The 23,634-nt window shown below is 44.8% G+C and overlaps 1 protein-coding gene across 1 annotated transcript in view; it reads left to right on the top strand.

The window, feature by feature from the left end:
* BPHL (biphenyl hydrolase like) overlaps positions 1 to 22,868 on the top strand; it is a 35,974-nt gene extending 13,106 nt beyond the window's left edge. The window contains exons 5-7 of the mRNA XM_006735689.3: positions 8,314 to 8,445; positions 11,630 to 11,753; positions 22,558 to 22,868. Coding sequence (XP_006735752.2) covers positions 8,314 to 8,445; positions 11,630 to 11,753; positions 22,558 to 22,657 — 356 coding nt within the window. The 3' untranslated portion in view covers positions 22,658 to 22,868. The remainder of the gene's footprint in view (positions 1 to 8,313; positions 8,446 to 11,629; positions 11,754 to 22,557) is intronic.
* Positions 22,869 to 23,634: the final 766 nt, after the last annotated feature.

Here is a 23,634-nt window from a genome sequence, read left to right as displayed (position 1 = left end):
TAGTTAGTTCTGCAATTCACCTGATTTAAGTAAGCCACTAAATGGCAGTGTTCTGTTGTAGAATCTTAGTTCTTTGCACTGTTTGGGAAAGGACAATGAACCTCTTAAATGATGAGTCTGAGGCAGTCACCCATCCTAATCGGTACTCCTGCTTGTCCTTATTGTATCCGTACCAGGTTCACAGGAAAGAAAATACTGTAAATGGAATGGAAATGCCTGTGACAATGACTGCCCTCTCTGATAATTCCAGTGTCTGGGTCATCTTAGGGTCAGCATTTGCTGGTTGTCTTTTCCCTTGAGAATTGGTCAGATCTGCCTGTTTGGGGATTGTAGAGTTTTTTCATTTATTTATTTGTTGGTTTTATATGTTGGTTAATTTGGGATTTTTTTATTGTGCTATGTTGTGAGACTCGGTATCCTGTTAAAACTCTGATTGTTGATTTTTTTTTTTCTTGGCATGCCATCGGCCTGGTTAGGTTCATACTGTAAATTCTGTTTAGCCTTCTGTGGGCTGTAGTTCCAGCATCGGGTCCATTCTCGAAGCCTGTGCTATGCTTCTTCATGTCTGCCCCACACAAACCCCACTCAGGCTATGCTGGGATGTAGGTGGTGGTTTATATGGTAGTTCAGTTCTTGACGCTTATGCTGTGTGCTTTTTTGGATCTTCCCCATGCATGGAGAGCTCAGGGGTGATCCCAGGACTTGAATCATTTCATTAGTTCATATGCAGAATTAGGGACCCCCTTCAAAGCTCCTATGACCAGAAACAGCTTTCTCTCAGAAAGACAGGTTTCAGCAACCCCCCGCTGTTGTGCTTCGTGCAACTGGAGCCATCTTTAGGGCAAAGCAGCCAGAGAAAAGAGATGGAAGAATTAATAGGGATTTCACCCACAATCTTCAGACACTAGGGGCCCCTTTTTCTGGTACCTTCGGTCAGAAAGCTAGCCTTCTCTTGGGGTTTTAGGGACTGTCTGCTGCTGGACTAGTAGTGCAGGCCCATGGCTGTGCACCTTCACAACATGGACTACGGTAGGGAGAAAGAGAGAGAGAGAAACAGTCTTCCTCAAGCAGGGCAGCCTGGTCCAGGTCCTCTGGCTAACTCTAGGGGTCTTCTCCTGAAGTTTCCACTTTCCGCATCCCCCAACCACATGTGTTTCCACTTTCTGCATCCCCCAACCACGTGTGATCCACCCCCGACTCCGTGTTTCAAAGTTGGGACTCCAAGGAAGACAAGGGAAATAAGAAACTCATCCCCTTTCTGTGTCATTATTCAAGGTTTGACTGTTCAGCCTCCTGCTCTTATACCTTGGCAGGTAGTTGCTCCTTGTTCCATCTGGAGTTCAGCTATGATCCATGGTGGTGGTGGGGCGGGGCTCACGCCAGCTTAGCCAGCACCCACGCCCAAGAGATACTGGGTACTCACTTGAGCAGACGTCTCACAGCTTCTGCTATGACTAGGGGGTGAGGTTCTCTAAACTACTATTCAGCCAGGCTCCTCCTGAGCCCCAGAGCCAGATTTCTGTCTACCAGCTGAGCACCTTCCTCTGGATAGCCTGTAAGTCTGTCAAAACTAGTGTGTCTGCATTGAACTCATTACCTCGTAACTCTTCCCACAGCCCAGCCCGTAATCTCTGTCTCAGTGAGTGGGGCCGGGGCCACCTGGGAGGCCTCCAGGCCGACCTCTAAAGATAACCCCTTCTCTCTTCCCGCCCACCATTTTTCCTGCTTCGGACCCTTGGCCTCTGAGGGCACTTGGTCTTGCACGAAAGAGTTTCCTCACTAAGGCAAAAACCTGGTCACCGGATTCTGTGACTTACAATCCTTCAGTGACTTCAGTGACCTCCAAGCACCTGGGCCCGGCCTGCCCTGAAGCCAGCTGCGCCTTCCCCCTCGGCCTCCGTGAGCCAACCCCCGCGCCTCCATGCGCCTTCCTCCCCCCCCCCCCCCGCCTCCCTGCGCCTTCCCCTCCCCCCCACCCTCCCTGCGCCTTCTCCCCCTCCCAGCCTCCCTGCACCCTACCCCCTGCGCCTCCCCCTCTACCCGGGCCTCCCTGCGCCTTACCCGCCCCCCCTCCCCCCGACCTCCCACGCTGAACAGCTGCTTGTCCTGGAACAGGCTTTCTCCTTTGCGCCTCTCTGCCTCGGCACCTGCTCACGAGCTCGCCTGCGCGGCCTGCCCTCCAGCCGGGTCTCCTCACCACATGCGTCTTCTTCAGCCACTGTTCCGGAGCCCATGTCCTGGCGGATGCTTGTGCCTCTGGCGCTGGAGCGCTCCGCACACCCTTTCACCCGCCCGATTGTCCTGGGCGCTGTCACCCTGTCACACCTTCCCCTCAGTCATGACTGTGTGAACTCCCCACGTTCAGTGACTCTGACTTCCCTTCTTTGCGACGCACACAAACCCCGAGAAGCTCCCTCCTCACCTCACACTCCTCTTTCGCATTTTCGGCTGCCCTTCCCAGGCCCACTCCGTCACGGCCCCCTCTCGCGACTTGGGCGACCCACCGGCCTCGTGGAACCAGGGCCTCCGTGCTGCCAAGCCCCGCAGATGCTTTATCGCCCTTCGGCTCCTTGGTCATGCTGCAGCATTTGAAAATACACACCCCTCTTCTCGAAGCTTTCTCTGCCGTGGAGGTCTTGCCACCACGTCCAGAGCTTTCCCCTTATCTCTGCTTAGTCTCTGTCTTTGACACCTTCCCTGCTCTGCTCTGCCGGGCACCATCCTTAGCTCTCTGCTCCTCTTCTCATTCTTAGACCCAAGGAGCTTCCCTCGTCGCTTGGCGTCCTCAAACTCCCAAATTCCAGATATTCAACTTCGTGTCCATTTTTCTTACCTGGTTGCCCCACAGGCACCTTACATTCAGCGGGTCTAAAGTCGAGCTCAGAATCTTTTCTCCACACCTGGTCTTCCTGCCATATTTCTCACGTTGCTAAGTGACACTCGATGGAATATACTCTTTTTTCCACAAAGAATATTTTAATTATGATTTATTGAATGCCTGCCATGAGCTAATATTAACATAGCTGTTTATGACTCAACTCGGGGCTCAGACAAGCGAAGAAACCTGTGATGGCACAGCTGGGAAGGTCGGCCAGTAAAGCCCAACGTTTCACGTCTGCAGGATAGTGATCCAGCCCTCCACATTCTTTTTTTTTTTTTTTAAGATTTTATTTATTTATTTGAGAGAGAATGAGAGACAGAGAGCACGAGAGGGAAGAGGGTCAAAGAGAGAAGCAGACCCCCCGCTGAGCAGGGAGCCCGATGCGGGACTCGATCCCGGGACTCCAGGATCATGACCTGAGCCGAAGGCAGTCGCTTAACCAACTGAGCCACCCAGGCGCCCCAGCCCTCCGCATTCTTCCTGTGTTCTGCTGGGCTCTGTCTGGAATCCATCTCACCTTTTCCGTTCCTCCTGCCAGGCCCCGGGTCCAGGCCTCCCCATCTGTCTTCACTTAGATCGACCAGCATTTTCCAACCTGCCCTGTCTTTACCGCCTTTCAGTCTACTTTCCAAACTGCTTGGATGGTAGTTTGCTAAGATGTAAATCTCATTATATCTTACTTGAAAACCCTCCAAAGTCTCGCATAGCTTTCCAGATAAGTAGAGTTCAGACTCCTCTGCTTTGCTCACAAAGTTTGAGTGAGCTGGGAACCCCCCCCCCCTTCTTTCTAGGTCCATCTGCAGCCACTTTGTTTCCTCTACCCGCACATGCCCATTCTTTCTTCGGCCACCTGGAAACTCCTGAAGTTCTAGCAATAGATGGAATGGCTCCCGTAGTTGCTTGCTGGCTTCTGTTCTTGCAGACTTAGACCCAGCAGTGCCTCCTCCAGGAAGCCCACCACCACTGCCACTTCCTGCCATTGCCCCTCTAAGCTCACTGACCCTCCTCTGTCCTCCCCAGCCTCTCCCACGACATCTATCCCACTCTTCTACAGAGGTCATTTACAACTCTAAACAATAAGGCCCTTGAGGGCAAAGACCAAATCTCATTCAAGTTTGTACGTGCTGTGACTAACGCTCAGCAGCCTTCAAATAATGTTTACTCGATTAATTCACTAATTAATGGTGAGCCAATGAGTTTTCTTCTGGTGCTTAGCACAAATTATATGCTCAAAAAATAAATGTATCCGTTTTTGGGGGGGATACAAATTATATCTATTTCGCATCAGCAAATAATTTGATTCAAATAGTTAATTTAGGAACTTAACTGTGAAACATAATTGCTACTTATTTTTTGGTGGAAATTATGCTTTGGGGTAAAACTGGCTTCCTCTTGAAAAAGGTTAACAGAAGTAAGTATATAAATACATAGAATATTTTTCAGTGTTTGTTATATGCTGGGTACTCTTGTTAGCACATTTCATGTCTAACTTATTTACTCTTTATCTCAGAGTGGTATTATAATTCTCATTTTTCAGATGAGGAAACTAGCACAGAGAGGTTAAGGAACTTGCTCAGGGTCACAGAGCTAGTAGGTGCGACCCAGCCAGTATGACTTCTGAGGCTGTGTGCTTAACCGCAGAGCTTGGTGTGAACATCTGGCTTGCCCCAGCTACCACTGGATTTTTCTGCCCCTTGAGATTTAGATAATATTTCCCAGAGAGTCTAAAGCCATGCCCCAGAGTTTACATACTAATAGATACCTCTCACTCTAAATGCTTGCTTTGACTGAGTTAATTCACTTTGAGAAATCTCTCACTATCCCAAAGAGGAATTCACATGTTAGCAAGAAAAATGTCTTCACATTGAACATTAGCCAACTTGGATTAAAAGATCTTGGCCTTCCTGTCACAGGGGAATTTTTTTATTTTATAAAAATATATATAATTTTATTAAAAATCTTACAAATTTTTATAATTTTTTAAAAATTATTTAAAATTTTATAAAAATATATAAAATTTTATAAAATGTTACATTTATGTTACATATTAATAATACTATTAACAATATAATAATAAAATACATTATAATATATATGTAAATTAAACACTTATATTAAATATATTTGTGTATCTTTAAATATGTGAATTAAACATGAATAATATATATTTATACTATATATTATATAAGGTATATAATATATATTTAAATTTTATTTTGTAACATAATATTGTATTTAAATTTATTTTATAATTGAATGTATAATATCTGATACATATAATGCAACACATGTGACAGTGTAAATTACGGACACCCACGAGTTCACCGAGGAACAGAAGATTGATCCCTGTCTATACCTTCACTCTTTCCTTGTGCTTCCTCCCCAGTGCACCTCTACCTCTAGCCTGAGTCCTACGATCATCCCTATGCCTTTTTGAAAACACTTCTGTCACATCTGTTTATATTCCTAAACAATATGTAATTTAGTTTTATTTGTTTTTGAGTCATACAAAGTGCCTTCATACCATAGATCATCTTCTATGACTCACTGTTTTCAATGAACATTGAATTTCTAAGATTCATTCATGATAATGCTGTATCGTATTCCATTGGGCAAAAGTATTCTATTTTCCCTCTCTTTTATCAATGGACTGTAGGTCTGTTTTCACTGTTGCTGCGAACATTCATGTACATGTCTCCTGGGGCCTATGAGCAGTGGTGTCAGTCTGGGGTATAGGCCCAAACGTGAGATTTGCTGAATATTGTGGTATGCAAATACGCCGTGTTACCAGTGACCAGCTGTTTTCCAACTACATAAATTTGCATTTCCACCACCAGCGTAATAGATTCCTTAATTTACATCCAAAGCAAAAACTTGGAATCATCAGACTTCCTAGTCCCAGCCAGTCATATGGATGTGAAATGGTATCTTACTGGCGGACTTAATTTGCATCTTCCTCTTTCTAATCAGATTGAGAATCTTTTTACATATTTATGCGCCACTGGGGTTTCTTCTCCTGTATTGTCCCTATTCATGTCTTTTTGTTGATTTATATGTATCAAAGATTACATAAAAGTTTTAAAATGATAGGTTTAACAGGCATACCGTGTGAAGTCTATCAACAGAACAAACACCCGAGACTAGAACACTTCCAGTGTTGTTACGATGTTACTGATTTGCAGGGTGTTTGTTATTTGACAGTCTGATTATTACCCCCTTGCTGGTTAGTAATTGGGTTAGTTGTTCTGCACAGCTTGTGGCTTGTCCTTTCGCTTCCTTTCTAGACAGAACTAATTGTAATGTAAAAAAATGTTCCAGTGTTCTGTTTTCTCATTAGCTTGGCAAGTTTTGTGTTTTCACACTTACGGACACATTCGTCAGTTTCTTTACTCCCCTTCTTTCATCTCAGATATTCCTCCCAAGCTCACTTCTCTTTCTCCTCAAGTTATTTTTTTAGAAGTTCTTTAAGGGCAGCTCTGTTAATAGTGAGCTCCGTTTTTATCTCATACTGTCTTTATTCCACGCTCATTCTTGAAAGATTGTTTGGCTAAGTGCAGAAATGTAAATGGCAGATTATTTACTCGGCCATTCCACGGTCTTCTGCCTTTCTCGACCACTGTTGAGAAGTTTTGCCCATGTAGCTTTCCCCCTTCTGGAGTGAATGTGTCTCAGCTCTGGCTGTTTTTCAGGTTTCTTCTCTCTCTTTGATGTATTGCTATTTTACTGTTGTGTGTCCAGATGCGAATTCCTTTTTATTTATCCAGTTTGGGTTACCTTCAGTTTTTATCTGTGGACCCTTATCTTTGATCAGTTCTGAAAACCATTCTTGCCCGTGTCCTCCTTCCCATATTGCTTCTCGTCCATTCTCCTCCATTCTTCTCCTCTCCCCCTCCTCTCATCCATCAGGGCACTGATTGGACTTTGTGGGCCTTGCCTTCCCATCTTCCGTGTCTCTTGTTCATCTTCTTGTCTCTCTGTGTGGTGGTCTGCATCATTTCTTAAGCTTTCTCTTCCAGTGTTTTAGCTTTTTCATTAGCTTTATAAAGATTCTGATTGTGTTGTGACCTGTGATTAGGAGCGAATATTTGCTTACCCTTAATCTGAAAACACACACACACACACACACACACAAGACCGTGCATACAAATTGATGATGCTTTCTTTCAGAGAGGATTTACATTTGCTACTCTGGGGAAGCACAGGATCATACCAGTTTGGAGCCATTTTCATCTCCACTTAATCTAGGAATCTTGGGTTCAGCTCTACTCACCCACCCCCAACTACCAGTTACATTTCCCCCAAAAGCCACCCTGCCTTTTGAGTAGTCTTACCACTCTTTGCTCTCTTTTTAGGTTCTCTTTCTCACACACACACCTTCATATCCTAGTTTCCATTAATTGCTGCAACTCCAACAATGCAACAAAGAATATGTTTTATGTACAATTCAGTCATAGGGACGCCTGGGTGGCTCACTTGGTTGAGTGTCTGACTCTTGATTTCAGCTCAGGTCTTGATCTCAGGGTCATGAGTTCAAGCCCTGCATTGCGCTCCACGCTGGGCATGGAGCCTACTTAAGAAAAAAAAAAAAAAACTAGTCTTTCCACTGCAAGGGTACCTTGCAGAGGGTGTGGTCTGCAATAGAGCCCAAAGTAGAAATATCTGTAGGAGATTTTTTTTTTATTGGCCATCTTTATGACCTCTTGCTGGCTCCTCTCTCCTTTCCCCTCTTCCAACTTTCCTTTTTCTTCTTCCCAGATCTCCTCCACACCCTCTTAATTTCCAGACTTCTCTGCACCTCTCTGTGAAGTCTTTTCACTCCTGTGCCGAGCAGGTCAGCTCTCCCAGCCTCCAAGTGCACCTCTGGGCTTACCTGTGCAGGTCGGAAAGGATCCGGCGCTGTCTGTCACAGCATCCGCCCGCCTTGGAAGGCAGTTGTACTTGTAAGCAGCAGTTTTCCCTCCACTCTGTAACTGCATTCACTGAGTACATACAGGGTGCCTGCCAGGGCCCTGGCACTGTCGGGAGTGCCGTGGAGGGGTTATTGTTCGATATGAGTTCGTGTCATTAGTCGTGTTTTCTTTGAGGTGTATTGTGTAGCAGAAGCACTGTGTTAAAAGCTGTTATTAAGCAAGATGTAATATGCTCAGAAGCATTAGAATTATCAGTGTGTTTAAAGAAATACGGAAAGGAGTGGGCTAAGTAATTGAATTTGTTCATGTGTTTTATTTTTTTTAAAGATTTATTTATTTGAGAGAGAGAGCACGAGCTGGGGGAGGGTCAGGGGGAGAGGGAGAAGCAGGCTTCCTGCCCAGCAGAGAGCCCAACACAGGGCTTGAGGATCATGACCTGAGCCGAAGGCAGATGCTTAACCGACTGAGCCACCCGGGTGCCCCTAGACTAAACCTGTTCTTGTCAATACTTCTATTTTTCAGGTATCCGAGATGTTTCTAAATGGAGTGAGAAAACAAGAAAACCTCTTGAAACCTTATATGGCTATGACTACTTTGCCAAAACCTGCGAGAAGTGGGTGGATGGCATAAAACAATTTAAACGTCTTCCAGATGGTAGGTTATGTGAACTGTTTAGCTGTTCCTTTGCTGATTAGAAAGGCTGCTTGCATTCTTCCCCTGGTGTTCCAGAATTCCCTGGTGATGAATGCACTCACCCACTGTCCTTTCACACTAATGCGTGAACAGAGGAAGCTAGTGATTGTATACCATACATGCTCTTGTATAATAAATCCGCCTTAAGCGATACTATGTGTATACAGCTACTCTGTGTATCAGGGTTCACAGTGTGAAGTCTTTAATAGCAGACTATTCTTTTTTCCTCCTAATCCTTTGTGTGTACGATGACAAAATAATTCTCCAGAAGCCTCAAATAGTGTTTGTTTTTTCTGATTCTGGAGTGGGTAATCAGAAAACAAGCTGTCGCGCGTACCATATTTTTTTCTTTTTCACAGTTAGATGCGTGACCCTGCTACATCCTCTCTTACCAGGATAAAAAAGAAGGGCCTTTGTGTCATGACCTTCAGCTCCAGCAGAATTAGCCTGAGGAAGAGCGTTCAGTTTATTTCCCACCTTCAGAACTTAGTTATGTGACTCTAATTCCGTCTTTATCGGAAAAATTAACAAGAGTTCCACTAACAGGAAGAACTGACATCTTTAAGAGAAATTCTGAATTGAAGTCTGTTTTTCAATAGCTATTTACATTGCTAATCTCTCACTCTTCTATTTTAACTGCTAAAAGAATAGAGGGTAGCTGAGATCAAATCTGGGAGCACATTCGTGACAAAATGGCTGCAGCTGAAGGAGCAGTTTGATCTATTAGGTAATCATTTCCAGAGTGAGTCACCTATCAAAACTTTCACAATGAAAAGGACATTTGGAACTATTACTTTTCTGGTTCAAGTTCAAAACAGCAAATATATCCTGTTCCAGTGCAGTACCCACCCAAAGAAATAGATCTTTGAAAATGTGTCTCCCTCAGCTCTTAAAACAAAAATGCCATAAAGATGTCTAAGACAGTTCTCCATTAAAGAAGGCACATTCTTGAAATGTAAATTTTTGTGCTTTCCTGACTAGAGAGCGGGGTAGGAAGATTCAGAGGCAGAAGCAGAATTAAATCTGCAGCTCAAACATACATCCTGTATCTGTTAAAATCCAGAGCTTCCATTCTGCGAAAGACCCTGTCAAGAGTATGGAAAGACAAGCCACAGACTGGGAGAAAATATTTGCAAAAGGCATATCTGATAAAGCACTGTTATCCGGATTTGCAACAGACTCTTAAACCTGAACAATAAGAAGAAAACCTGATTAAAAGATGAGCCAAATAACAAGATCCCAACACTCACCTGTTAGAAGGTCCAAAACAGGATTTTTAGGGCCGTGAAAATACTCTGTAATCCCATAATGGTGGCTCCATGTCATTATACACTTGCCCAAACCCACAGAACGTGCAACAACCAGGACTAAACCCTGATGTAATTTCTGGACTCTGGGTGATGAGGACATATGTGTCCGTGTAGGTTCATCAGTTGTAAAAATGTCCTACTTGGGTGGGAGATATTGATAGTGGGGGAGGCTGTGCATGTGGGGGGCTGGGGTACAGAGGAAATCCCTGAACCCTCCACTCAATTTTGCTGTAAACCTAAAATTAAAAAAAATCAAATACAGTTTTTAAAAAAAAGAAAGGGAGGGGGAAAATGTCAAAATATAGAGGAACTATAGCAGTGATCTTACAGCAAGACTGTTAATAAACTACTTATCTCCCCTCCACACTCATTAACTTCACAGGACACCTTTTTTTCATAATTGTACGCTGTGCATGTTGGTAGATGCTCGGTTTAGCATAGGGGTTAGCTGCACAGATTTGGAGTCAGACGGGCCTGGGTGTGAAGTCTGGCCTTGCCACTTGGTTGCTGTCAGAGTGATGGACAGACTACTCAGCTTCCCTAAGCTGCTGTTCCCCACCTGCGAGCCGAAGCAGCTGATGACTACCCCGTTAAGGTGTTTTGAGGACTAAACAGGGTTCTGCATGTTCAGCTGTGGTGCAGGACCAAGTACAGAGTAAGCGCTTGATAAAAGGTTATTAGGACTCTTTTTGGAAAAGTACAGTATCTACCAATGATTGTCAGACCAAGTGAGCTACAGCAGGTAAGGCAATGTGTCACGGGCATGAACCCACGCGAACAGTGTCTGACCCACAGTGCTCGGGACACTGCTCACTTCGTCCTCTGATTATGCAGTTAACACTTGTGTGTCATCCCAGGGACAGGAGATGGCAGCTTCTGAGACCTAGAGAAGTATTTCTCTGGCCAACCCGTCCCCTTCTCATTTAGCAGGCAGTGCCCCCAACCCCGGCCACTGAGGAGGAGGGATAGGCCAGGTCCCTGGGCAGCACCCCAGTGGGCTGGCTCCCAGCTTTCTCAGGGCCCCAGTGACCCCTGCAGAGGCCGGGAGGAGGCAGAGGAGGAAGGAGCTCACTTTATGGAGTACCTGCCTGCTGCCCAGAACTGTAGATAGGACACCTCTTTTTGGCCTTACGGCCACCCCAGAGAACTGGAACTATCCCCTCTTTGACCAGGGAGGAGGCTGAAACTCCTCACTGAGGAACCACCAAGATTTCCCCGGCGGGAAACAGTAGGACAGGACCAGAGCCAGGTTGTTCCTCATCCGCCTCAGGAAGGTTGTTACAATGGAGGTGAGGCCCTTATCATCTCCAGAGTATGGCAGTCAGGAATGTCATGGAGGCAGGAGGAATGAAGAGAAGCTCATTTGCTATGTGTAAGTTATAACTTCACAGGAGGTATAGAAGCTCTGAGGGTAGCTGGGGCCCCGGGGACCACGTAAGACATTATTTCAAGGGAAAAGCTTTTCAGATGCCAAGCACCTACCAGTGTTTTGCAAACTGGGGACTCTTCTCCATAATATAAAGAGCTGTGGGGTTTTTTTGTGTGTTTATTTTCCTGTTTCGCATAAATTATGCATATAATCAGGCAAAACTGCTTGTTTACTAGAACTTTCCAAGAAGGAGAAAAAAAAAAGCAGAGAACCAGAAAAGGAGGCCCACAGATTGTGAGAGCTAGGAGACCCCTCGGACCCCATCTAATGCAGACCACCTCTTTTAGGGACAGGGGCACCGAGGTCTGGAGGGAGGCAGGACAGGCCCCAGCCCCCTGCTTCTCCTCTGACTCCCTCGGCATGCTGGTCACATGGAAGCAGATCCTCGGTGCTGTTTGTCTTGCAGGGAATATCTGTGGGCACTTGCTGCCGCTGATTCAGTGCCCCACCTTAATCGTGCACGGAGAGAAGGATCCGCTGGTCCCACGGTTCCACGCCGACTTCATACACAAACACGTGAGAGGGTCGCGGTAAGTGCCGTCTCTGCCCCGGCGCTCTGCCTCACGGCCTCAGGACGTGCGTGCGTGGAAGGAGCTAGGGAAGGAAAGGAAATATTGGAATGGGGATTTTTTTTTTTTTCAGATCTTATTTATTTATTTATTACAGACAGAGAGAGAGAGGGAGGCAGAGGGAGAAGCAGGCTCTCCGCAGAGCAGATGCGGGACTCGATCCCAGGACCCCGTGGATCCTGACCTGAGCCGAAGGCAGCCGCTTAACCGACTGAGCCACCCAGGCACCGCTGGGGTTGGGAGTTTTTAAGGTGTCCCCCCCCCTTCCCAGTTTGCCAGTGTCAGTAGATAGTACTGCTCTGTTTGGGGTTCCAGGGAAATGCCGAACACAAGGAGCTGGGATTTGTGGGTAACCGGGAACCAGAAGGAAAGGAATTCTTAGATGGACGTCTTACGGCAAATTTGCTAATAGGTACCAAGTTCTGTAACACTGCAGACAGTTTAGATTTCTAGCCATCAGTGTTAACTAAAACAGTTTTATGTAATTTGGAAATTTTCAGATGTGTTTATCATTATGAAAGTATTATCTACCCAGGAAAGAAAATTTGTAAAATCAAAAGAAGAAAACAGATTGCCTGCTGCTTGCCACCCATTTAAGTACTTCTGCTATTAGCATTTTTTTAAAGATATTATTTATTTGAGAGAGAGCGCAGAGAGAGAGAGTGGAAAAAGAGAGCACACGGCCGTGGGGGCGGGGTTGCAGAGTGAGAAGCAGACTCCTGCTGAGCAGGGAGCCTGGGATCAGGACCTGAGCAAAAGTCAGACCCTTAACCGACTGAGCCACTCAGGCGCCCCCAGCTATTAGCAATTTTAATATGTTTCTCCTTTCTAGTATTTTTTAAACATAAATATAATTATATTCTGTATTCAACTCTGAATCCTGCTTTTTTTCCACTTAAAATTATGTTGTAAACTTCTCATGTTATTTCAGCCTTAAATATGTACACATCAGATGGGAAGCCTGTTATTCAGAATCACAAAATATCAACATATACCAAGCCATGTTGGTGGCTCACTCGATTAAACAGCAGATACATGTTACTTGTTCTTTGCATTCTTGTTTCTGCCAAGCAGCCTTGGACATCGAAGAAGCTGATTATACATGTCAGCAGAAATTCTGTTCTTTAAGCCCATGCATTTTTGTATGGAATAGAAATTTATCTTTTAAGTACTTTGGCTAACGCAGGAGCCAGCTTTCCCTGGTACTTTTATCAAGATGAAAATTTAAAGTTGAATAAATTTTGCATTTTCTTTCCCTGAAATGGATGCATACTCTGAAGGAGAAAGTGAGGTGTGCCCAGGGGGTAGTGACCTGATTTTTTTTTTTTTTAACAAACATACCAGAGGATAAATATTCAAGTGAGCCTTGACCCCTTCAGAGACCATATATTTTTTCCAGAGATGCTGTCATTACTCCGTCTTTGGAATTCTAAGGAATTCTTTTGAAATTGGCTTTATTAATGACTTAAGAAAATCCTCCCTCCCTTCCTCCTTCCCTTCCTCTCTGCTTCCCTCCTTTTCTCCTTTCCCTCTATGAGCTGATTTCTGATGCCTCATGGGCCAGCACTGCCTGGCATGGTTAGTGCTGGTCCCTGTCCTGAGAGCTCACACAATCCAGCAGGGAAACCAGACTCAGAAACAGTTCCACTACTGTTTTTTTAAATTCCGGTATAGTTAACATACAGCGTTATATTAGTTTCAGGTATACAATAGAATGACTCAACAATTCTTATGTTGAGTCTAATATGTTACTCAGTGCTCATCATGATAAGTGTCCTCTTAATCCCCATCACCTATTTCACCCCCCCATCTCCCCTCTACTAACCATCCATTTGTTCTCTAGAGTTAAGAGTCTGTTTCTTGGTTTGTCTTTTTTTTTTTTCCCTTTACTTGTCTGTTTCTTAAATTCCACATATGGGTGAAATCGTGTGGTATTTGTCTTTCTCTGACTGACTTATTTCCCTTAGCATTATACTCTCTAGCTCTATCCATGTTGTTACAAATGGCAGGATTTCATCCTTTTTTATGGCTGAGTAATATTCCTGTGTGTATATATACCACCTCTTCTTTATCCATTCATCTATCAGTGGACACTTGGGCTGTTACCATAATTTGGCTATTGTAAATAATGCTCCTATAAACATAGGGGTGCGTGTATCCCTTTGAATTAGTGTTTTTGTATTCTTTGGGGTAAATACTCAGTAGTGCAATTACCAAATTATAGGGTAGTTCCATTTTTAACTTTTTGAGCAACCTCCATACTGTTCTCCAGAGTGGCTGCACCAGTTTGCATTCCCACCAACAGTGTAAGAGGGTTTCCCTTTCTCTGTCCTCTCCAACTCTTGTCTTGTGTTTTTGATTTTAGCCATTCTGACAGGTCTGAAGTGATATCTCCTTGTAGTTCCGACTTGCATTTCCCTGATGATGAGTGATGTTGAGCATCTTTTCATGTGTCTATTGGCCATCTGGATGTCTTCTGTGGAGAAATATCTATTCATGTCTTCTATTTTTTAATTGGATTATTTGTTTTTTTGGATGCTGAGTTCATAAGTCCTTTACATGTTTTGGATACTAGCCCTTTATCAGATATGTCATTTGCAAATATCTTCTCTAATTCAATAGATTGTCTTTTAGTTTTATTGATTATTTCCTTTGCTGTGCAGAAGCTTCTTATTTTGATGAAGTCCCGATAGCTTATTTTTGCTTTTGTTTCCCTTGCCTCAGGAGACATATCTAGAAAAAAAGTTGCTATGTCCAATGTTAAAGAAGTTACTGCCTGTGTTCTCTTCTAGGAGTTTTATGGTTTCAGGCCTCACATGTAGGTTCATAACGCATTTTGAGTTTATCTTTGTGTATGGTGTAAGCCATCCACTACTTTTTTTCTTTTTTAAGATTTTATTTATTAGAGAGAGAGTGTAGAGCGGGACAGAGGGAGCACATAAGTGGGGGCAGGGGGTGGGGGCAGAGGGAGAGGGAGAAGCAGGCTGAAGCAGGCTCCCCCTAGCAGGGAGCCCAATGTGGGTCTCAATCCCAGGACCCCGGGATCATGACCTGAGCCACAGGTAGACGCTTAACTGACTGAGCCACCCAGGGGCCCCTGCACTACTTAATCATATTATTCCATGATAAATTTCAACAAACAAAAGGAGAATTTTTAAATGTGGGGGCCATGCTTCTTATTCTACAGTAAAATATAATTATTATCAGCCTGTATAATTTTTATATCCATATAGCATTTTATATTTTAAAAGGCATTTTACATACAATACCTAACTACACTTCATAACAAACTTATGAAAAAAATATTGTCCCCATGTATAGATGAGAAAATCAAGGTTGAGAGTTCTTAAGTAATCTTCCAAGGTTGCAGAGCTAGTAAATGACAAATCCTGGATGTTTTTCCCTCCTAATATAGCACTTTTCCCCCCACAGCACAGCTGCCTCTCATAAACATACTCTTATTTTAATATGATGGTAAGATGCCTGGATTATATGCTTGCTGACCTGGTTAATTGTCTTCTAGCTTCAGAAATGACAGGTTTTTGCACACTGATGCTCATGATAAATGCAGTGTGTTCTCTTAGAGAGCCAGGTTCAATACAAGTCAGTCTGCAAGGAAGTTTAATTTAGGAATTCTGTTCCAAACCCATCTCCTAGCAACGGAATACATCAATATGGGAAAAAAATAGTCCCTTCCTGTTCAGATGTTAATTATTTCAGGAGACTGTTTTATGGAAGATTATTTTCTTAGAGCAGTGTTCTTTGGAACAAATGAGTGGAAGGTAAAGTATTACTGGCGATGATTGTCTTAAACTGGCTTGCATTTTACACCTGCATTGCTATGCTGTAAGAGCCCTTTGTGTTCGGCCTGAACCCACCTAGAACCCAGGTGGGTTACTTCAGACCCCAGAAAAGGAAGGTGGATTCCTTGAGCACCAAAGTCCTACTGAGATTCAGCGCTGCAGGCCATGTGACAACAGGAAAGCAAGGTAGAGTGGCAAGTTTCCAGTGAACTTGATATTTCATTACCTTGCCAGGTACATTTATAATTAAACTTAAGGATACAGTCTATCCCTTCAGAGATTATACCAACAAACAGATAATTACATATGAGACAAATGCCTTTCTCTCCTCAGAAGGAGGCCCAATGAAGGGAGGGGTTGTTCAGGCCTGCTAAACAGGCCTGTGTTAATTTGTCTCTCTTTCTTCTCTTTGTGAGAAACAATGGTAGAGTCTCTTGGAAGTGAAGAGGCCTTAAGGATCATTCAAGTTCAGTGGTTTTAAAACTTGTTTTTAGGCAGCCTAACAAACTCTGATGCAGAAGCCCGAGACATAACACATAAAATAAGAGCTACTCTGATTAGAGCGGGGGGAGGGGGGCGCCCTTGCCACTTCGATTCTCCTTGTCCTGCCCCAGCCCCTGTGCGTTCCCTGCTCATCCAGCCCTCCCTCCTAGACTGCAAAGCCCTGACCGCTCACCCCTTGGCTATCTGGCTGCTCCTTGGGCATCCCCTTAAGGCCAGCCCCAGCTCGCTTTCAGAGGATTTGCGCTGATCAGAGGCCAGCACCCATGAGACCCTTTGGGGTTGCCGTGGACAAGCCTCGGGAGGCGGTGGGGCTGAGCCAGCTCAGAAGACGATGTGACTTCACAGCTGGTTGAGCCACGTGTACGGGTCAGCTAGCACCACTAACAAATATCACATGCTGGGCGGCTTAAACAGTAGAAACGTATTCCCTCTCTCAGTTCTGGAGAACTGAACTTCTAGCCTAGAAGTCTGAGATCAGGGTATCAGCAGGGTTGATTTCTTCTTAGGCTTCTTTCCTTGGCTTATAAATAGTCGTCTTCTTAGAAGGACACCAGTCACATTGGATTAGGTCCCACCCATATGATCTCATTAGTCACCTCTTTAAAGATCTTATATCCAAATAAAGTCACACTCTGAGATGCTGGGGGTTAGGACTTCAACATATGGATTTGCAGGACGTGCAATTCAGTGTGCATGAGCCCATGTTTCTGTGGAGGTGCTCAGATCTCAGGAATAGGAGGACCAGCAGAGATCAGGACCCGGGTTCCAGACCCAGCTGCAGATGATCAGCACCATGCCTGGAATCCCTCTCCATGGCCCTCCCTCCACCACCTCCCATTGCCTGGCCAAGTGGACTCATCCCTCCGGTAGCAACTCAAATGTATCCTTCGCCAGTTACTCATCGTTCTGAGACTGCATGGTCCTTTTTAACAGTTGTGAGCATATGAATTTAATTTTCTTCCTGTTGAGCATGTCAACATCGGTCCCAGGATGTGGTCTCGTGCATTTTAAAGTGCTTGCTACACTTTGAAAGAGAGTATGAGAGGCACACAGGGGCCATTGACCGGTGACTCAGTCCCAAAAAGTGTGGTGAGGAGTCCAACTGTGTGCTCTGGGGCCCGGGCCAGAGAGCCAGATCAGGTGGGAAAGAATGAGGGGTAAAGTCCATGTGTGCAAAGACTTGGCACCAGGGGTTCAGTGTGAGCTAACGGGGAGCGGTGGGAAATGGAGTCTTGCTGGAGAGCAGGATTGGTACACTGGGATCCTGAGCAGTGTTCACAGCGGGGATTAAGAGCACGGGCAGGGACTCAGACCCAGGTTTGAGTGCTGGCGCTGTCCCTAAGTGTGCCCTTCAGCAGTGTGCATGTATTTCTGTACTTCTGTTTCCTTGTGTGTAAAATGGGGATGATACGTATCATTTCAGAATATTTTGTAGATCTAGTAAGAGCTACACAGTAGCTGCCACTTCCATGGCTGGAATGCTGGGGTGGGTGCAAGTGATCAGGGGTCCCAGGAGGCAGCTGGGGTGTCGCTTGATAGGAGGTCAGTGGCAAGCTGCTCTCTGACCCGACTTTCAGACTGTTGTCAGGGGGTATTAAGGTTCTCCAGAGAAACAGAACCAATAGGATACACACAACAGACATGCACGCACGCACGCGGAGGTTGATTTATTTTACGGGATGAGGAATTGGCTCATGCAATTATGGAGGCTGAGAAGTCCGAGATCTTCGGTGGGCAAGCTGGAACATTAACAAGTTAGAGCCCCAAGAGAGCTGATGGTGTGGTTCCAGTGTGCCTGAAGGCCTGAGAACCGGGCAGAGCCAATGTTTCCGTGTGAGTCCAAAGGCAAAAAAAATGCTGATGTCCCAGTTTGAAGGCAGTCAGGCAGGAGGAATTGCCTCTTACCTCCTGAGGGAGGGTCAGCCATTTTGTTCTATTCAGGCCTTCAACTGATTGGTTGTGGCCCACCTATATCAGGGAGGACTGTCTGCTTCACGGAATTGTAGTGATTTAAATGTGAATCTCATCCAAAAAGTGCCCTCACAGAAATGCTCAGAACAATGTTTGACCAAATAGCTGGGCATCCATGGCTCAGTCAAGTTTATGCACAAAACCAGCCATCACAATGGGGAGGGCATAGGTACAGGTCACTCTCCACAGAGGTCTTGGCCTCTGGTAGATTCCCTGGAGCGTGTTCCAGCCGGGTGGTAGCGAGGGTACACATTGGTAGTGAGGGTTAGGCTGTCTAGGTGGTGGGCCAGGTGCCGTGAGTTCTTTGTCTGACTCATGGAAGGGAGGAAGGACCTCTCTCTGCAGCTTCCTGGGCTCCTCAGGTCCAATCACCAGAGGTAAGATGGCCCAGGGCCTCCGGTGTGGGCCAGGAGGAGCTGAAATGAACTGACCTAGGTGACAAAAGTTCATGCTGATGACAAAGGATTGTTTTCAGCTCTGTGGTAGAAGGAGCCAGGTTACTGGGGGGAGGTGGACAGTGCAGGAGGGATGGCTGCCTTGACTTCCATTTCTGGACCAACTCTAGCCTTGGGACGGGGGAGGGAAGATCTGCCCTCCCTTCTCCTAACTGCCCCAGGTGACTTCTCTACCTCTCCCCATCCCTTCCTCCTCCCAGCCGCTGCTTCTAGTTCCTCATCCCTAGCTGCTTGCTGCTGTGGTTGAAGGGAAAGCAGTCAGCTCAAGACCCCACTTACGGTCGGGTTACAGGACGAACACCAAACAGGATTAGCCTCGTCCTTACAAAGCTGAGTCCTTTGTATTTTAGAGAGAGTGGGGTCTCCTCCTTTCTAGACAAACCTAACCCATGACGTTTTGTAAAACCTCTCTTGAGAATCTTCCACTTGGAGTAGATTATGTTAGCCAAACGTAAATAAATTGTGCTCCCAAGTCAGAGCATTTCATTAACGATGCTGTCCATAATTAGAACCATTGCGAGGACTTTTGCGTATTGTAAAGGGCAACTCAAATAGAATAAGAAAATAATAGAAAACATTTATTGTTCGCTGTGTGCCCAAAGGTCCTGTACGATGTGGCTTGTGTGCCTTATCTCGTTTTGTCTTTGGAGTAATCCTGTGGGGTAGATGCTGTTACTTGTCCCCCTTTTCCAGATGAGAAAGTGTGACCTGGGAAGATGAAATAACTTGCCAGCATGGATCCCACATTGATTAGACTGGACACATCCTGACCCCATACAGCCCATGCCTTTAACCCTGTGGTATCACCTCCAATTACATTCAGCTGTGACTCAGAGCTCTCAGTCCGGTCAGAAGGCCCCAACATGGCCCCTGTCGTCCCGCAGGTTTGGCAGGACTTGCTTCTCTGCACACGAGTTAAAAGCATCAGTCTGGTAGACCCGGACAGCCCAGAGGGGGTCCGCTCCTAGCTGTGGTGTTATCAGAAAAGCAGCCGCTGAGGCAGTTTGGTTTCTTTCGAATGCTTGAGATATGATTGCATTTGAGGGAAAGAACTTCACAGAAGTCTACTTCCCTTTCCCAAACATCTGCTTGGCTCTCGGGCTGAGGGGGAGAGCCTGCTGGAGAGGATGCAGGCTTGGAGGCCGTGCTCTACACCCCCATTTTACCAGCTTGAAGGGGATTGTGGCCCACCCACTGGGCTTTCTGAAAGAAGCAGAGAGTAAAGAATATATATATATATATATACACATACATATATATATATAAATTATAAATATAATTTATTAATTATTTGAGAGTGACTGTGGGGGGAAGGGGCAGAGGGAAAAAGGAGAAAGAAAATTCCAAGCAGGCTCCATGCCCAGCGTCGAGCCTGACGCAGGGCTCCATCTCAAAACCCTGAGATTATGAGCTAAGTCTAAATCAAGAGTCAGACGCTTAACTGACTGAGCCACCCAGGTGCCTGAGAATAAAGAATTAAAAGGGGATGTTGTTGGCAACGAGGTCTGGATGGCCTTGGAAGGAATGCCTGAAAGTGACCAGGCCTCCCTGTTAGCCACATGGCTGTCCAGGTGTCATTGTGGAAGAGATCCAGGTACAGAGAACCAGCAGCCTACTTTGGTTTTCAACTAAAACAAAAATGCTCACAGACTCGACTAGCAACTTTAGGGGCTCATATACCACTAGAGTTTTATCACATCCAAAGTGAAGAAAAAAATGCTATGGCACGTTACTTATGGGCTGCTCCTGTCTGTAGTTCTCACAGCTTAATTTGAAAGCTGTTGAAGGTTAGACTGAGGAAGGAGAGGTAGTATGGTGGGGCCGGCGTGTTGTTTGTCCTTGGCCACCTCATCTGTAAGGAGCATCCTAGAAGGACTCTTCCCAAGCAGAGGTAAAGTGACCATTGAATTTACACTCTGGGATCAGACACATTTCAGCTCCTCAAAAGATCTAGAATCAAATCTCTTTTTCTGAAGGTGCCAAATGCAGGCAGGAACCTGCCCCGGGAAAGAGGAATTTGTATTTGCCCCCTCAGAAGCCCCTACATTTCCAGTTGCACTATGTGTCTGACGGTGGGGGACTTGCTACTGATTTTCCTGGAAAATGTGATTGTTTGAAAACCACCCTCCATGGAGCATGTGATTAGTTCTTTTTGTTATTTGGGTGAGAATCTATATCAGCAGTATATTGCTTCATAGCCCTGACAGCTGTATATTTATGCTTGTCCAGAGGACTGTTCCCAAAGTGGAACACATGATAGGTTTCAAGTATAGTGAATCCTAAAGGATTATACTAAGGACCTTGAAATGATCCCCAAAACGTATCAAGGAGGAGAGCAATTTTCTTTATAGCCCCATCCATCCATCCGTCCATCCATCCATCCATCCATCCATCATTCCATCCATCCATCCACAGTCCAGTGCAGTTCTGAATGTAGATGCCTGAAAACAGGCCTCCCATATTTTTAATGAAGGGGACCTAGTGTTTATTTCCCTAAGACCTAGAGATTACCATAGGAATAGTGCAGATACACTGAGGCTAAAAAGAAGAGATGCACAGCTGGTGTCTCTCCTTCCTTGTTGGGAATCTGAGCAAATTGTAGAAATGGGGTAGGCCCTATGATAACCATTGTGGCTACCCACAAAGAGGACGTCCAACTTTGGCAGGTCAGGGTCCCTCTGCTTCAGAGTTCAGCTTAGCACACATTAGGGGATGCAGGTTAGCCTAAACACGTCCTTCTATGACCTCTCAGTATCCTCGGCTGCTGGTTATTTTCTGCCTTCTAAAAATGGAGGCCCTGAGCATCCCTGCAAGCCCTGCTCCTTCTGTGGGGCAAATGGGATCCTATCTTTGGAGTTGCTGCAGTTGATCCTTTTTTTTGTGAACAGCATTAAAATTGAATTTGGAGTGTTCTGGCTATTATTAATGGCATTATTAGCTTTCCCAAGGGCCTCAGAAAGATGCCGACAATATATCCTTCTTTCAAGTAGATTATCAGGTGTATCTAGGTACCCCTGCCCCACACCCCACGTGGTTGAGTTGCAGGGGGCCCGACATTGTCCAAGGACAGCTCTATTCCCCCAGCTCCTTTTCCCTACAAATCCTCCCTCAAGTTCTTAGAGCTCTCAACCCCCAGTTGTTGAAAGGTCAGAGAATTAGGCGGTGTAGTAACTGGCATTTTGCCCCGATAGGACCGTTTAATGTCCAGTTGTTATTATAGACAAAACAGCTTGAACTTGTGCCTATATCCTAGAAGCTTTGTTTAACACTTTATTTCTGCACTTTTACAGCCACTAAAGAAAATGTAGAACTCAAAGAAGACTGCCTATATTCAAGAAATTGCAAACCAGCCACATTTGACCAAAAGCTTATGACAGAAGTCTTAGGAGTAGTGAGGTTTGCCACAAGACATGCACAAAGGGTTGCTGAGGCTAGCTCCAGCTGCCCCCAAGGTCCCCCAGGAACACTTACGTGCCCTTTGTCTGCTGGCTAATATTCAGATTTCTTCAATCCTCCAAAAGTGACAAGGTGATTTTGAATCTTAAATGACAGGCTGCTGGGGGCTGTGATTTCTGACTTGGGCTTTCACTCTAGGATACCTCAGGAAGCTCACCTGTTCCAATCCAGTGGATTCTGGACATTTCGTATTTTTCTTGGCTTTCCAACCTTCTCTCTTAAAATCAACCTTATTAAAATGGGGTTTTTTTTCCCCCCTAAGTAATGACCAAATCACATCCCCCACTCTCAATCAGATTTAAAGTCAAACCATGTGTTACATGATACAGTTCCAGATTGTAAATACAATGTGTGTGCTGTTAAGTCAACCCCCAGGTTGGTTGTAAACGCCCCAAGAAGCTCTCACCCTTACGTCTATAATCAGGGAAAGTTTGTATTATGTACCTTACCTTTCCTCCCCAATAGTCATCATGAAAAAAAAGGATGGGGCAGGTTTTCACTTCAGATTTTCATGAAATGTTGGAAAGGGTGAGTTTTAAATGGAGTGCCATTAATCATAAACTTTTTTTTTTTTAGGTTGCATCTGATACGAGAAGGCAAGCACAACCTACATTTACGTTTTGCAGATGAATTCAATAAGTTAGCAGAAGACTTCTTACAGGAAAAAGGCCCCTGAGAACGGCAGGGACCTGGGGATTCCTTACTGTGGGGCTTGAGCCTGTTGCTGCCTTTGAAACACACTGCAGTCCCTCCTTAGCTCACCTGCCTTCCCATGCTTTCTACTCCTCCCTGCAAACTGCTCCCGGCCAAAAGAAAATAATACATATTAAAATGTCTTCCAGCTCTAAGTGCTACAAAAATTAAAGCTGATTTTTTTTAACATTGAAGTTGTGAATGTCTACCATTGGCTTAAAAATTGAATTCTGAATCTGTTTTACTTTTCGCCAGTGAATCTTAGCTGAAGCATTTGGAGTATTTATGACTGTGATTTCAGGATATGTTGAATCTAGAATTATGCTGTCCCTTTTATCTGAGAGGTACAAGCTTTCACTGGTCTTTTTACTTGAATTTATCATTGTTCAAAGAGAAACAGAAGAAAATCCTTGCCTAGGGCCCTTGATACCACATTTTCACAAGAGTTGCTGGAACTACAGTAAATAAGGTAGGAAGGTTTGCTTTGTCCTTAAATCTCTATTTCTTCCACATGTTTCCTGGATTCATTTACTTTAATACTCTGGGCCCGTGAAGATGAAAAACTGTCTTTTTATCTGTCTTCACTAACAGAGCAGAAAAGGCTATTAATTAAAAACATTAAAGCAGAAATCCTAGTTTGTTAAAGTCACTAAACCCAGAAACATATTTAAGAAGCATTCAGTGAAAGAATAAAAATTGCCTGAAATGAAATTAAGGAGACCACACAGTTTTGGACACATGCTTTTTTATTAGTATAGATATCTTAGACAATACTGTAATTTTTTAGGAGTTTCACATTATTACATCAACAGTGTGAATTTCTGACAGAGGCAAAACGGAGCACCATAGTATACAAATAGACCATGCTTGATTGAGGACAACAGAAGTTCACTAAAGATGCACGATTTATTTGAGAAGTTCTTAAGCCTCATCCTCGCCCTCCTCCTCCTCGAACTCCCC

This window comes from Leptonychotes weddellii, chromosome 8 (genome assembly GCF_054177405.1).
Source record: "Leptonychotes weddellii isolate Sample4059 chromosome 8, ASM5417740v2, whole genome shotgun sequence".
NCBI lineage: Eukaryota > Metazoa > Chordata > Mammalia > Carnivora > Phocidae > Leptonychotes > Leptonychotes weddellii.
Note: the sequence above shows the minus strand (reverse complement) of the source record. Positions and strands in the feature narration are given on the sequence as shown.